Source organism: Pleuronectes platessa, chromosome 16 (assembly GCF_947347685.1).
Source record: "Pleuronectes platessa chromosome 16, fPlePla1.1, whole genome shotgun sequence".
NCBI lineage: Eukaryota > Metazoa > Chordata > Actinopteri > Pleuronectiformes > Pleuronectidae > Pleuronectes > Pleuronectes platessa.
In genome coordinates, this window is record NC_070641.1 from 10,664,322 (window position 1) to 10,677,039 (window position 12,718).

A 12,718-nucleotide genomic window follows, 5' to 3' on the forward strand; every position below is an offset into this window, starting at 1 on the left:
AAGTTTAAAAAAATGTATAATACAACCCCAGGGACAGTCTAGCACACCCCATAACGTAGGTAGGGAAAGTGAGATTGATGAAAATTGAAATTGATGAAAATAATTGATAAAGGAGATGAAGAGATGAAATGTATGTGACTTGAATAGCGGAGTTATTTGCTGTCAATTGATTTAAGAAATTCATTTATAATTCATTTTAAACGGTATTGCTCTGCCAATCAACTAGGCTGTGTTTCCCCGTTCAACATTTACAAGAGACGATTATTGTATATTAATGTAATTTTTGTTGCTTACTGACAAACTCTCGGTCAAAACCTGAAACAAGAAAATGGGGCAGACTGGGATTGGACCACCGACCCTCTGGTTAGTGGAAGACCTGCTCTTATACCTGGGCCACAGCTGAGACTCTTATTTCAACAATAAGAAGTCCTATAGTGGCTCCCTCCTTCACAAACTGATGGTACTTAAAGGGACCGCTTTGTTGAGATAATGAGCCCTGATTGGTGAGTGACTGATGAACAACCGTGAACCTATCAGAAGCCGACAGCCTATGACTGCTGGGCACATGACTCAGCTTCCTGCATGAACTACCGCTATGCTTCATTTGTTGGATGTCACTGTGGAAAAAAAGCAAATAACCACTGAAACACACTGAACATCAGAGATGATGTGATTTGAACTCAGCCCATTTCTGCTCCAGTGGTGCCACAATCTTCTGCAAGCAGGAGGCGTGAATAGAACACACTCCTCACATGTTAATCTATCCAGATGAAAAAAAAAAGATAAAAACAATGAGGCAGTGACAAGCAGGGAGTGCCTGTGATGGCTGAGCAGGTTTTTTGGACATAAATCTGGAACAAATGAAAAACATCACTCCCTGAGGTCACATGACCTTGTAGATGAGAGAAGTGCGTTTCCATTTCTCTGCATCTGCAAGGACGGTGCATCGTACCCGGAGCACTGTGCGTGACTTCTCCTGACATCAATGGCTGTTTGATCCATGTGTACGTAGATATGTAACCAGGGGCCTTATCTCAGTTACTTTTATTGCATGGGGAAGAGTGGAGGTGCATCAATGAGCAAGATGAGGGTGGACTGAGGAGATAAGATGACGAGGCACCAGCGAGGAGACTTACGTTATCCGGTTCATGCTCGCCAGCTAAATAATGCACTGGTGTTGCTATTGAACTATCACAATGTCACATTTTTGTGTGACTATAATAAGTCCGAGTAAATAAATTCAGGCTGTTCGTTATGCTTAACAACAGTATACTCTCCAAACACTTTATGAGGAACACCATATGAATACTGTGCAGAGCCTCCCTCTTTCTGAAAAAAGGCCTCAATTCTTTCTGCAATATATTACACAGGATGTCAACCAACACACCTAATACATACTTAAATATTTTATAGTACAATGTTATGGCTCTGCAAAGGAGGTAATGTTTTCATCATGGCGACGTAATTTCTTTACTCCAATGACTGTCCAAGCCCCTCATCCACAACCACATACCTCAAATACTCAGAAAACAGACAACAGCTCCTCATTAGATTATCAAAGCAACTGATCGAAATAAACCTTTGGATCTAGTGAATTTAAATGTGGTTTCATAAGGAGACTGTCGGGCCTTGGTGGAGGTATGAGCTCTACTGATTGACACTCTGGTTTAAGATATTAGCCAGTGCATCATAACATCACAGCATTCAACATTCAGATGTAATAACATTTGTTATATGTAATTATTTACGTACATGTTTAGTTTTCATCATTGAGATAAACGTTTACTGACCATGTTTATGTCTGTTAGGGTAGATACACAGTACACACACAACTGCAGCTAAGACTGTGAGGTTTGACCGTCTACGTGGATGGTAACAAACTTTATGGATGAGGCATGTGCAGAGTGAAAGAAATTATAAAGATAGCCCTGCCAATGAAACCGAACCTGACCCGAATCCAAATATCATTGCAAGACTCGGGTTGTGTATCCACTCTTTAATTAAAAACCACTCTGTCTGGCAACATTTTTTATTTTCGATGTGAACATTAGCTGCAGCATCTGACCTGTTAGCTGCCACAAGATTGACAGTTTGGTGCGTGAATAGGCAGATGTGCACGTGTTCCTACTAAAATGCATGGTGAGTGCGCATGACTGCTTTTAAAAGGCCTTGAGAAAACAGTACTAGATGAATCAACTTGTTTATTATGTGTCACAACATTCTGCCATTAAGTAGCGGTAACTGTAAAGGTTACCTGAAAACAAAATAAGGGAAAAACAGTATTAAAATATAGTCTCAAAGCTAAATAGTGTTTTTCCATGCTGCGTTATTGCAGCACAACAGTGATCAACTTTCATCAGAGGCACTTAAAATACCAGGCAAAGGTGCAGTCAATGAATCCTCAGTCCAATTAAGTAGCATGAGGAACTCCACCAGCAAAGATATTCAGTGCACACTACATAACCAAACTCCAAACAGCAACTTTAAACAAGAAGAAAAAACGAGCTTCAGATGAGACAAATCATTTTTTGCTAACTCGAGATGTCACAGGTTTGCACAGCGACACTCGACTTAAAGATTCTCCTGAGGTTCTTACGCTCTTTCTAGACCAAACACAAAAACTATCTCCTCCCACTCAACACTTCCCGGATTTGTCAAGAAGACGTATTTTCTTTTCTACAACTTTCATGCCTGATATGCTGGTGTGCACAGCCTTCAGATTTTTCTATTTAAATCTATTTATACACCTTTTTAATGTGAAACCACAACATGCAACTAGCTAAAATACGACATCACCTTTCAATGACCTTTATATATGATTATCACAGGTAATTGTGATATTTCCTTAATTGGTCATTGGTTTTTGGCCTTTTCCTTTTTTAATTTACTATTTCTGAGGTAATGACAGCAGCAACAGCAATATGATTTAGACATGACATAATATACAATGTACTATTAAGTACTGTACTGTTGCAGTTGCAGTGCCTCTTTTTACTGATCTAATGACTCACTGATTGAACCTAATGCATCTGACCTGAAACCATGAGCACTGGATGGAAGTCTGAGCGACTGAATTGTTTGCTATTGGTTCTAATTTCAGCGTTTTGTTCAAATGAGCACTTCTGTGTAAAGCAGTAAAGCTGCAAGGAAAGAAAAAACCTATAGACTCCACAGACAGGAGACATTTGCTGGAATGAGTCACTGTCCACTTTGTCTTTCCAAAGACCCTTTTAATTGAAAATACAGACCTAAATAAAAATGATGCACAGTCAAGTTGTATTCCAAATGAAGTTAGCCTCTGTGCTGTACTGAGAGATTTGGGGACATACTGAAAATGTGGCTCCGAAAAACTTTCTCACCGCTATAAAGGTCATTTGTAACTTTTTGGAGAACTTACATCGATGCAAAACCCAGGAATACTGTAAGTTAAAGGAGATGTGGATATCACTACACTCTGTCTATATCTCTGTGTTAAGGAGTCATGCTGTACTAATGGCAGCTATCTGCAAAGGTTCATAGATTACAACGTATTAATAATAATAACACATGATGAAATTAACCTTCTTCTTTTTCAGAGTTTGTGTATGAGATCATCACCTTGTATAACAAATAACAAAGTAAATTAGAGCTAACGCCTCGTCTCGCCATTTTAAAGAAAGTAAAATAACTTTTGGGCATTATCCAGATCTGCACCAAAATTAAATGGATTTTTGCTTCTGTCATACGTTCTTCAAAACCTTCACAAAATTATGCAGAAATCAGTTCATTAGTTTTGATTGAACAACAATGAAAACCTATGACATACAAATACAGTTCCGATGGAACATGTAATTGAAGCAGCTTAAACATGTTAATAAATATATCTAGTATTGTGGTGCAAATATTATTATTACCTGAATATTATTCAGCTATTAATCCAAACCTATGTCATCAGTATTTAGGTTGGGGTCTCCCATTAACCCCCTGCACTGACAATAAATCCTTCTTTAGCCTCCATGCTTATCTCAAAGGCTCTGTAGGATAACTTTGTCGATCCATGTTGTTACAACCCTCACTCCAGCTGGTATTTTAATGCAGTTAAAAATTCATTGTCATCCAAAACATGTGACACATGTCAAATACATTATGGGTCATTGCAGCCGCGTTCTGGATAGGGAAGTGCATTAGGGACTAACACTCTGAAAAGACTGCGGGGTCCCAGGTCGGCATACTATAAAGAGCAGAGCGAAAGCCGAGGATTCATTAGAAGGTTGGAATTCCACGATGACAGCTGATTTCATTGCGGCACCCTTCAGCGTGGTATCACAAATAACCACGCCAAGGGTCAATCACCTTGGATCTCTCCCCGGGCCTGGCACGGGGCCTGGCCTTGTCCAGTCCTCTGCTCACATGGGAGAGGGGTCTCAGCATGGCTGTGGAGAGCATTGTTCTCCAACCTGACTCCTCTGCAAGAAAGTCTGTTTACTATAGATTCTTCATGGCCAAGTGCGAGAGGGAATATAAACACACCTGACACCGAAACCTCCACGCAGGAGGTATATCTCTCCCTCAGGGCTATCGTTGCCTCTGCTGATTTATTTTGGTTTCCTCTACATGACTCAACTGACTTTTCCCTTCACCAGCCAAACCCTGACCATGGAAACCCAGCTCTCCCACTCTTGTTGCCCCCTGTCCACCTTAGCGGGGCAGGCTGCACACAGCTATTTGTTTTAGGAGTTGAAGAATGTGCCCATTGTCTGTCCGCAGCCATCCAGAACCAACTGCTATAAATGCATCTTTTGTCCAAGCCCTCCGTCCTCCCCCGCCATCCTAGTACAGACAGAAGTTATCTAGCATGGGGCGGCTCAGTCCGTTTTGGGGTTTCAGTGAAGGTAGAGAGAGAGAGAGAGAGAGAGAGAGAGAGAGAGAGAGAGAGAGAGAGAGAGAGAGAGAAAGAGAGAGAGAGAGAGAGAGAGAGAGAGGGAGAGAGACACAGAGAGCACATAGAGAGATGACACAAGGGGGACCTGAGGGATATTTAGTTCTGGAGACAGGTGCATTCATCTTTTCTGTACACATCCGGGACAACGTGTGCCTGATCAGGTCTTGGAGAACCTGGGGCTCCATGTTGAAAGGACTTTGTGATTTATGCCACAGCTGCGCTGTCAGACTGTGTGTTATGGAGGCTAATTATCTCCTCCCGGGACTGAAACAACACTGATTTGATGTTACTTCCATGGTTATCATAATTCCTGCATTCCGGTTGTGGTAGATCCCACGTTCCTACTGCTGGTTGTATGCTGTTTGAATTTCACTGCGACTCTGTAAACATTATTTCCTGTGTGGCAGCTCACTGCATTCATTATTAATCGAACGCCTTCTTCTTCTACAATTACTGTAACTAATATGACTCTTTATTTTTTAAACAAACATAATGTCTGAAAACTAGGATTACTGCCTTGTTTGTCTCTGCAAACCAGTCAAGATACGCTCTACATCACTGGGAGTAACAGAACAATTTTAAATTCCTTGTATGTGTTTGTATGCTTGGATAATAAAAGCAGATTTTCACAGAACACAAAGCTGTAGTCATGACAGTAGACATGTGAGTCCGTGGTGGCCTAAAGCATAGAGCAGCAAGTAAAAGGTCTCTGGTTCGATCCCTGAACTGGGAGGAATAACTCTGCCAGATCAGCACTTGAGCTAGAGATTTTACGCAATTTTGTAATAGGCAATCGGCTCCATTTCCATTGCCAGTAGAGGAATTCCCCCCTCTGATTTTTTCCAGGTGCTTCCTGTCCGGCGTCACATACATACCTAAAACTGAGTCAGGTTCTAACCTCACTGTCGACCACTGACCTCAAGCTTTGTGTCTTCAATTCAGTATCCAATGAAACGAAATATGCACATTCATCTCTGTTCTTGACGTTGAGTAATGGCCAGTTAAATGTTTTTGAGTTGACCATTGACATTTATGCCTTTATCTGAAAGGGCCAGTGAAGAAGGACAGTTAAAGCTGGGAAAGAGGGAAAGGGGATGAGATGCAGTCAAACCAGGAACTTGCTGCTCAGGACAGTAAACGCCCTTGTTGTACACGCCATAACCACGTGACTATCAGGTAACCCCAGAAATTATTTTCATCAGACAGCATGAAGGCTTAAACAGGAGAAAAGGAAAAACTTTTCTCAATGATTCGTAACCAGGACAGACAAAACACTGAACAGAGACTTGCTCTATACTCCCTCCACCACAAATATAAATACATGAGGGTGTTAGAGAAGCCAATGGTGTTTGTGCCGCCTCCGCTGCTGGGCCTGCTCAATCCTCCACTGGCGACCTCGTGACCCAAAGTGGTTGGTGGCTGAACAAATGAATTAACTGCACTACTCATATAGCAGTCAGGAGACCCCCCCCCCCCCCCCCCACACACACCTCCCACCTCCCGCTATATGCACACATCACACAGCACAGGTTTATGTCTCATCCACCCCCTCAAACATGTCCTCCACTGCCAGATGTCTCTTTCTCTGTCTCTCATCCTATGCTTGGCTTAAAAAAAGGTGTAAAGCGTATGGTGGAGGAACTGGAAATGGTTTCACAGTGTGCGATAAGGGAAGTGAACACACACACACACACACACACACACACACACACACACACACACACACACACACACACACACACACACACACACACACACACACACACACACAGAATCAAAAGAAATCAGAAGTGCCTGCACACACACAAACCCCCACACACAAAATGACAATGGGCGTAGCACTGTGGTAGGTAAAGGATCAAAGATACAAGTATTTAATTCTGGGCAGCGCAGCAAGGTGAGCATCAGAGCCGTGGTGCTTGAAGACCGAAAAGTTTGTTGCTGACGCTCCAAACAAAGTAATAATGCTCTCATCTACAGAGATGCTGATACCGAGGCGACAGCAGCAATGCCGAGGGGTGAAACGACGCTTGAATAAAGATTAGCACCCTGAGCCTGAGGTGAGGCCGCTGCACAGCAGAGCAGGATGAGGTCTGGCTGAGAAGATAATGATAGAGGGAATAACAGGGTGGCTACCATTAAGCAAACAATTTTATAGACCTGTCTTTCTTTATACCACTCACCGATAAATAAACCAGCCGATCAGCATGAGGTGTTGCAAAATGTATTAGGTATGTGGATCATAACCCCCGCCCCTTACACTATAAAGGCTGCTTACTGCCCCAGAGTACAAAATAAGGCTAATACGTCTGCTGGGGTTGTCGTAATCAATAGGTGCTTAGATCCATTGCTTTCATTCCCCCTGCCTCATATATTTCCCAGCAAATTGCATTTTCGAGGAGTAAATGAGAGGAGAATGTCAAAATACATTTTCGAGCGTTCAAGCTTGAAAATGTAAAGCATGTCACCAAACAGGGTAATCACAATATTTTTCCACAGAGAGAAGAGTCACCTCTTCACATGATATTTCTGCTGGATCTAATTAGGAACCTTATTATTTGCAGGCCATTTTGGGGTCAGCTAGAGACCTTTATTGTAGAAATTCCTTGTTGAATAAAGTTATAAATTCAAACACTGGATAATCTCATGTATGTGCACGTGGCTGTAAGTGAGAACGCAAATGTCCGAGTCAGCTGCTTCGGATGTTAACTGGACTTTAGGATAATCCTAGCGCTATAGTTAAAACTCCGGAGAATGTCCGAATGAGTCCATGTGAGAAATAAACAGGATTATGTCTGGAGATTCAGATTTGACTTCCGCAGCAACATATCCTGCCTCCTGTACGCTCCACCCTATCGCCACCTCTCGCATGAATGATGGTGGAGTGCTTCCAGTTGTTGTGAATGTATCTGACTCTCTCCTGCAACATCCCTTATATGTGAAAGGCAAACTCCAGAAAATGTTCAGACCCAACTGTACAAACATTCTCCAGAGTGAAAACGGCTTTATTGTCATCAGACTCACCGTATTAAAGTTAGGGAAGAGGCTGAGGGGGGAGGATCCATTGAGCCTGAAGGGCAGGAGGTGTTTGAGGTCGAGCTGTGGCTGAAGAGGCCGTCCTGGGAGGGGGAGGGAAGCGAGGAGGGAGCTACCCTGGGCCGACGTACCTGGACAACACAAAGAGATGTATGTTAGAAGCTAAGAAACAACAGTATGTTAACATGGTGTAGCGGGTTACTGTTCCTGTGGACCTGCAATGATGCCTTCCAAGAGGTGAGGTGCAGCGAGGAGGCCTGACTTTGATTAATTCCACGCCAGAGGCACCGTTACGCCTCCACCTGACACCCTGGCACAAATCGTACAACTCAAGTGGATGTGAATGTTTGTGCATGGTTACTGTTTTTATGCAGACACTAGAAACACCTGTATGGGGGGGGGGTGGGGGTTGGGCAGTTTTACTGGAGACTTAATATCCCCCATTACCCCAACAGCCCCCCAAGGACATGCACCTGCCCCCTCATGTACACACACATGCACACACACACGTCATTTAATTACTGATGTATTGGCTGAGGAAAGGTGCCCGCGCTAAGGAAAGATGGGAGATATCGGATTTCAAATGGACCAGGGATGAAGAGATTTCTAATTTTCCACCTGGCTGCGTTTCAGTGGACCTGAGCGCTCGGCGGTGCGCAGGCACTTATCCCAGCACCAGGATCAATCATCAGTGTCAGCTGCAGGTCACTGTGGCCACCCCATGCTATGCCTATCATGTGAGCCGCTTTGCAGCACACACATACAACGCCTGCGAGTGATAATGCATGCCACAGAAAGGGAAAAAAAGCAATCAGTGACCTTACAATAATAGCAGCGTCTTGGCCCAAAAGAAAAAGAGCAGCTACTCAGTGGGGGAGGATTTCAAAGAAAGATGGTTGGAGTGAAGATGAGTGGTTGAAGACAAACACATGGTGTGGAGCACATGATCCACTACTCTGTTTACCATGCAGCACAATTCTACAGTTGCAATGAAAAGGCTTAAACAACATGGCAAAAACATAAAGTTCAATACCCCTACTCTAAGAAACTTTTCCAACAAATGAACAGAGCTGTGCATGGAATTCTGAAAGTCAAAGAAAGACGAAGGACAAGAAAGAAAGTATTGTGATTTTGACTAAATCCTGGATTCATTTTCAATCAAAAGTATTCAATGCTTTTATTAATTATTCACTTCATTAGGTAAAACAGCCAAGTTTAAGAAAAGATCATGGTCATGGTTAAGAAAAAATTGCAACATGACCTCAAACTCCAGCATGAACCCAACCAACACATCATTACCATTATTATAGTTATTATTAGTAGTATTATTCATCAACTATTATAAAACACACACACACCTTCCTCTACTAGCTCCAAACATGACTCCTCAAAAGTAGTCTCACTTACAGTTCACTTACAGGTGGCAAAAAACATGGCTACAAGGCCACAGTTACCGAAATAACAGAAACTGTCAAACTTAAGCCGAGAAGTTGCTCCCAGAAGATTTGGGGTGCCTTTCTATTCTTTGTTGAGGTATTTTTCTTCTTCTTAGCACCGATTTTAATGTTGTGCTTTGAGGATGATGACAATGCTGCTTTAAGACCTGTGTGAAGCTTAAAACATGCTGATAGATTTGAAATTTGCCAGTAGTCTGGCCCATGGCTTTTTTTGTGGTTTGGCAGGATTGGCAGCCATGATGTGGGGTGTGTGTGGTCGGTGGGTGGGCGGGGGACATATGCTTCTAAGCACTGTGGTCTAAGGCCTGCTTTGCCATGTGTGGGCTCTCCTCTGCTGTCTGACACCCAGAGAGAGGCAGCGCGGGACGGACACAGCCTGCAGACACGTGGGCAGCAGCCGGCGGGGGGATGCTCACACACACACACAAATATACACACCCAATCAAACAGAAAACGAGGAGCCGAGTCTTCTCTTGGAAGGGCTATCATAGGGAAAAGCTGGGCTTGCAGGGAGAACAGTTATCGGCTGATAGTGCTTCCACACCTCTCTGTGACTCCCAAGGCAGCTTATTAAATCAGGGGCTGGCTGTTTGCCTCTTTGGATGATAACGCAGCCATGGAGGCACAGCCTGAATCCAGGCATGTACGACAGCGAGTGAAGGAGTGTGCACGCGCTAGACTAGAGTCTACCAGACGAGTATCACATGCACACACACGCACACACACATACACACACACAAACGTATACAAACAGAGCTGCCTACGCACCTCTGACAACAAATAGCTCCCAGGACATACGCAAGCAAACACACTGAGCCTTCATTCCTTATTCCTCTTCAGCTATCACCACATTAGCTGTTCAACCCTTTAGTCTTTCTACTGTAATTCTCTTGTCATCACTCCAGTGCTCCCTTAGGTCTTTGACAAATTGCCTTTTCTCATATCTAAATACCCCCCCGCCCCCTCTTGGCTCTGCATATCCCTGCAAACGGTCGCAGAGCGGCACAGGAGAGGGTAGATGTCGATAAGCACACAGCCACATGCACACACAAACACACAATTAAAAATGGTTTAATTGTACAAGTATCACTTATTGTGTCTGAGTCTATAGGATTATACTGTGAAACTAATAATCATGAATGTTTCAGTGTTCAAACATGATTGTTGTATTTTTATGTGCAAGTGTAAAGATGGTTGATTTATTTTCGCCCGCGGCCCCTGATAACCTTTTATCGCTCTGTGTGCACACGTGCATGATGTTTTCATCATGAGCACATATGTTCATTCTGTCAAGAGTCATGTGTGCGTCAAGGCTCACGTTTATTTACGCCTCACTTGTGGACCACAGTCCAGACCACTGGCGAAAAATAAATCTCTCCCTATCTCACCCAGATGACTTTGCTCACAGATCAGACTGTCTCTCCCTCCCCAGGCAGCCTTGCTCCTCTTCCTCTAACCACCACGGCAACTCATCCCACCCTCTCATGACTCACTGGGCTGAGTTACACAACAGCCACAGTCACATCGCATCCGCTCCGATGTGTGTGTGTTTGTGCGGGGCGGTGCATGTGAGCAGTAGAATTCCAACATTGATTTTTCAATTATTTTCAACTTGCTCATCTTAGAAAATGGTGGATTTCAGCATACATAAGCAAACATACTGAACCTTCCCTCCTCACTACCACCGAATTACTTTCTCATCCCTTTAGTCCTCCTACTGTAATTCTCTTGTCATCACTCCAGTACTCATTTCAGTTTCTGACAAGTTGCCTCTCCTCACTTCTAAATACCCCTATCCTGCCCCCCTGGTGCTCAGCATATCGCCTTAAACTGCTGCAGAATGGCACAAAATGGATAGAGGGAGAGGGTCCTGGGGGGAGGAGAGCAAACCTTTCTATTTGTGGCCCAGTGTAATTATGTGGGATAGATGCCGGCACAGCAGGGTCTTTGGAGTTTGGTGAGCAAAACACCATGTTCTTTTTTCCTTTGGCCTGTTCTTGTCCAACCTCCTAAAGACAGATTTGACTTTGTATGAACATACTTGGAACAGGTGACATTTCATGTAGACTGTGCCACAGATCATTGACAGTAAAGATGTGCGGGGGTGGGCAAGGTTGTCTAGAACACAGGCCAAAAAGTGACTAGGCAGCGGATGTTTTTGAAATAACTGATTGCTTTCGTTAGGCTTTGCATTATACAATGAGGTTAAGGTATACAGCAAAATATATCTCTTGTCTTGTGTTCTAAAATGGGACAGTTTAGTTTAAAAAGTCATAGAAGCAATGATGTCTGATTTACTGAGCGAGCCACGTGGCTTTCATAGTATTGCCATACGAGCCATACGAGCCAGTCAGATTCACCTTTAGCCTCAGCATCGCCCTCAAGTTCAGCCTGTTTTGTTGATTACAAGACCGAAACACATGATGACACTGAGGTGCAAAACTGAAGTTATGTCCCTAACATGGGCTGGTCCCTAACTATGACCTGCAACTGGTGCTCTTAACTACTGGTAGTTGGGCAGTGGGGCGGTGTGGCCTAGGGGGTAGAGTGGGCCTTCTCCAACAAGAAGGTTGCTGGTTCAATCACCACTCTTCCCCATCTGCATGCCAAAGTGGCAAGATACTGAACCCCTAAATGGCCCCTCATAAATGTTGAGTGTACTAAAAAAAATGTAAGTCGCTTTGGACAAAAGCATCAGCTAAATGACATGTAATGTAATGTAGTTGGTAACTTAAATTGTGCAGAAGACCTTCAAATGTTCAAGGTATATTCACCATCTTATCCATATTCTAAAATGATTGTAGCTGGATGCATCCAGTGAGCGCTATGAACAGGGTAGCTGACAACAAGAGAAACCTTCGGACAGCAAGGAAAGACAGCAGACTGGGCTGTCCAGCCATCTGACTCAACCCAAAGTTCTCAGGACATCAGCTCCCTTTTATCTGAAGAAGTTCACTCTACCACAGAGGCAGTTGCAGAGGAAGGTATAGAGCCCACTCAGCCAGGAAAACCAACAAGGGAGAAGAAATCTTTACAAACTAAACCAAAGGTGAGCTCGCTCCAAACGATGGAGTTGATTATCAGAGCTCCGAAACGGGTAGTAGGTGGTGAGCGACAAAAGTCGGGGGTCCGATTAACACCAATCAGGGCCTACATGACTGTCACTTCTTTGAACTTTGCGTGCAATGCAAAAAAAAAACGTCTGAGACTGGGAGATGTTTTCAATCCATAGAATAGTCTTCTGATTGAAGGCTCTCCTTTGATGTACAGCTTTGATCTGACCTTTCAACTTTGATGTTGGTTG

The 12,718-nt window shown here is 43.5% G+C and overlaps 1 protein-coding gene across 1 annotated transcript in view; it reads right to left on the reverse strand.

Annotated features, from left to right (window-relative positions):
• The window catches only part of znf385c (zinc finger protein 385C), a 129,119-nt gene that overhangs the window by 18,829 nt on the left and 97,572 nt on the right, over positions 1 to 12,718 (reverse strand). Inside the window, exon 4 of the mRNA XM_053444398.1 lies at positions 7,946 to 8,088. Coding sequence (XP_053300373.1) covers positions 7,946 to 8,088 — 143 coding nt within the window. The remainder of the gene's footprint in view (positions 1 to 7,945; positions 8,089 to 12,718) is intronic.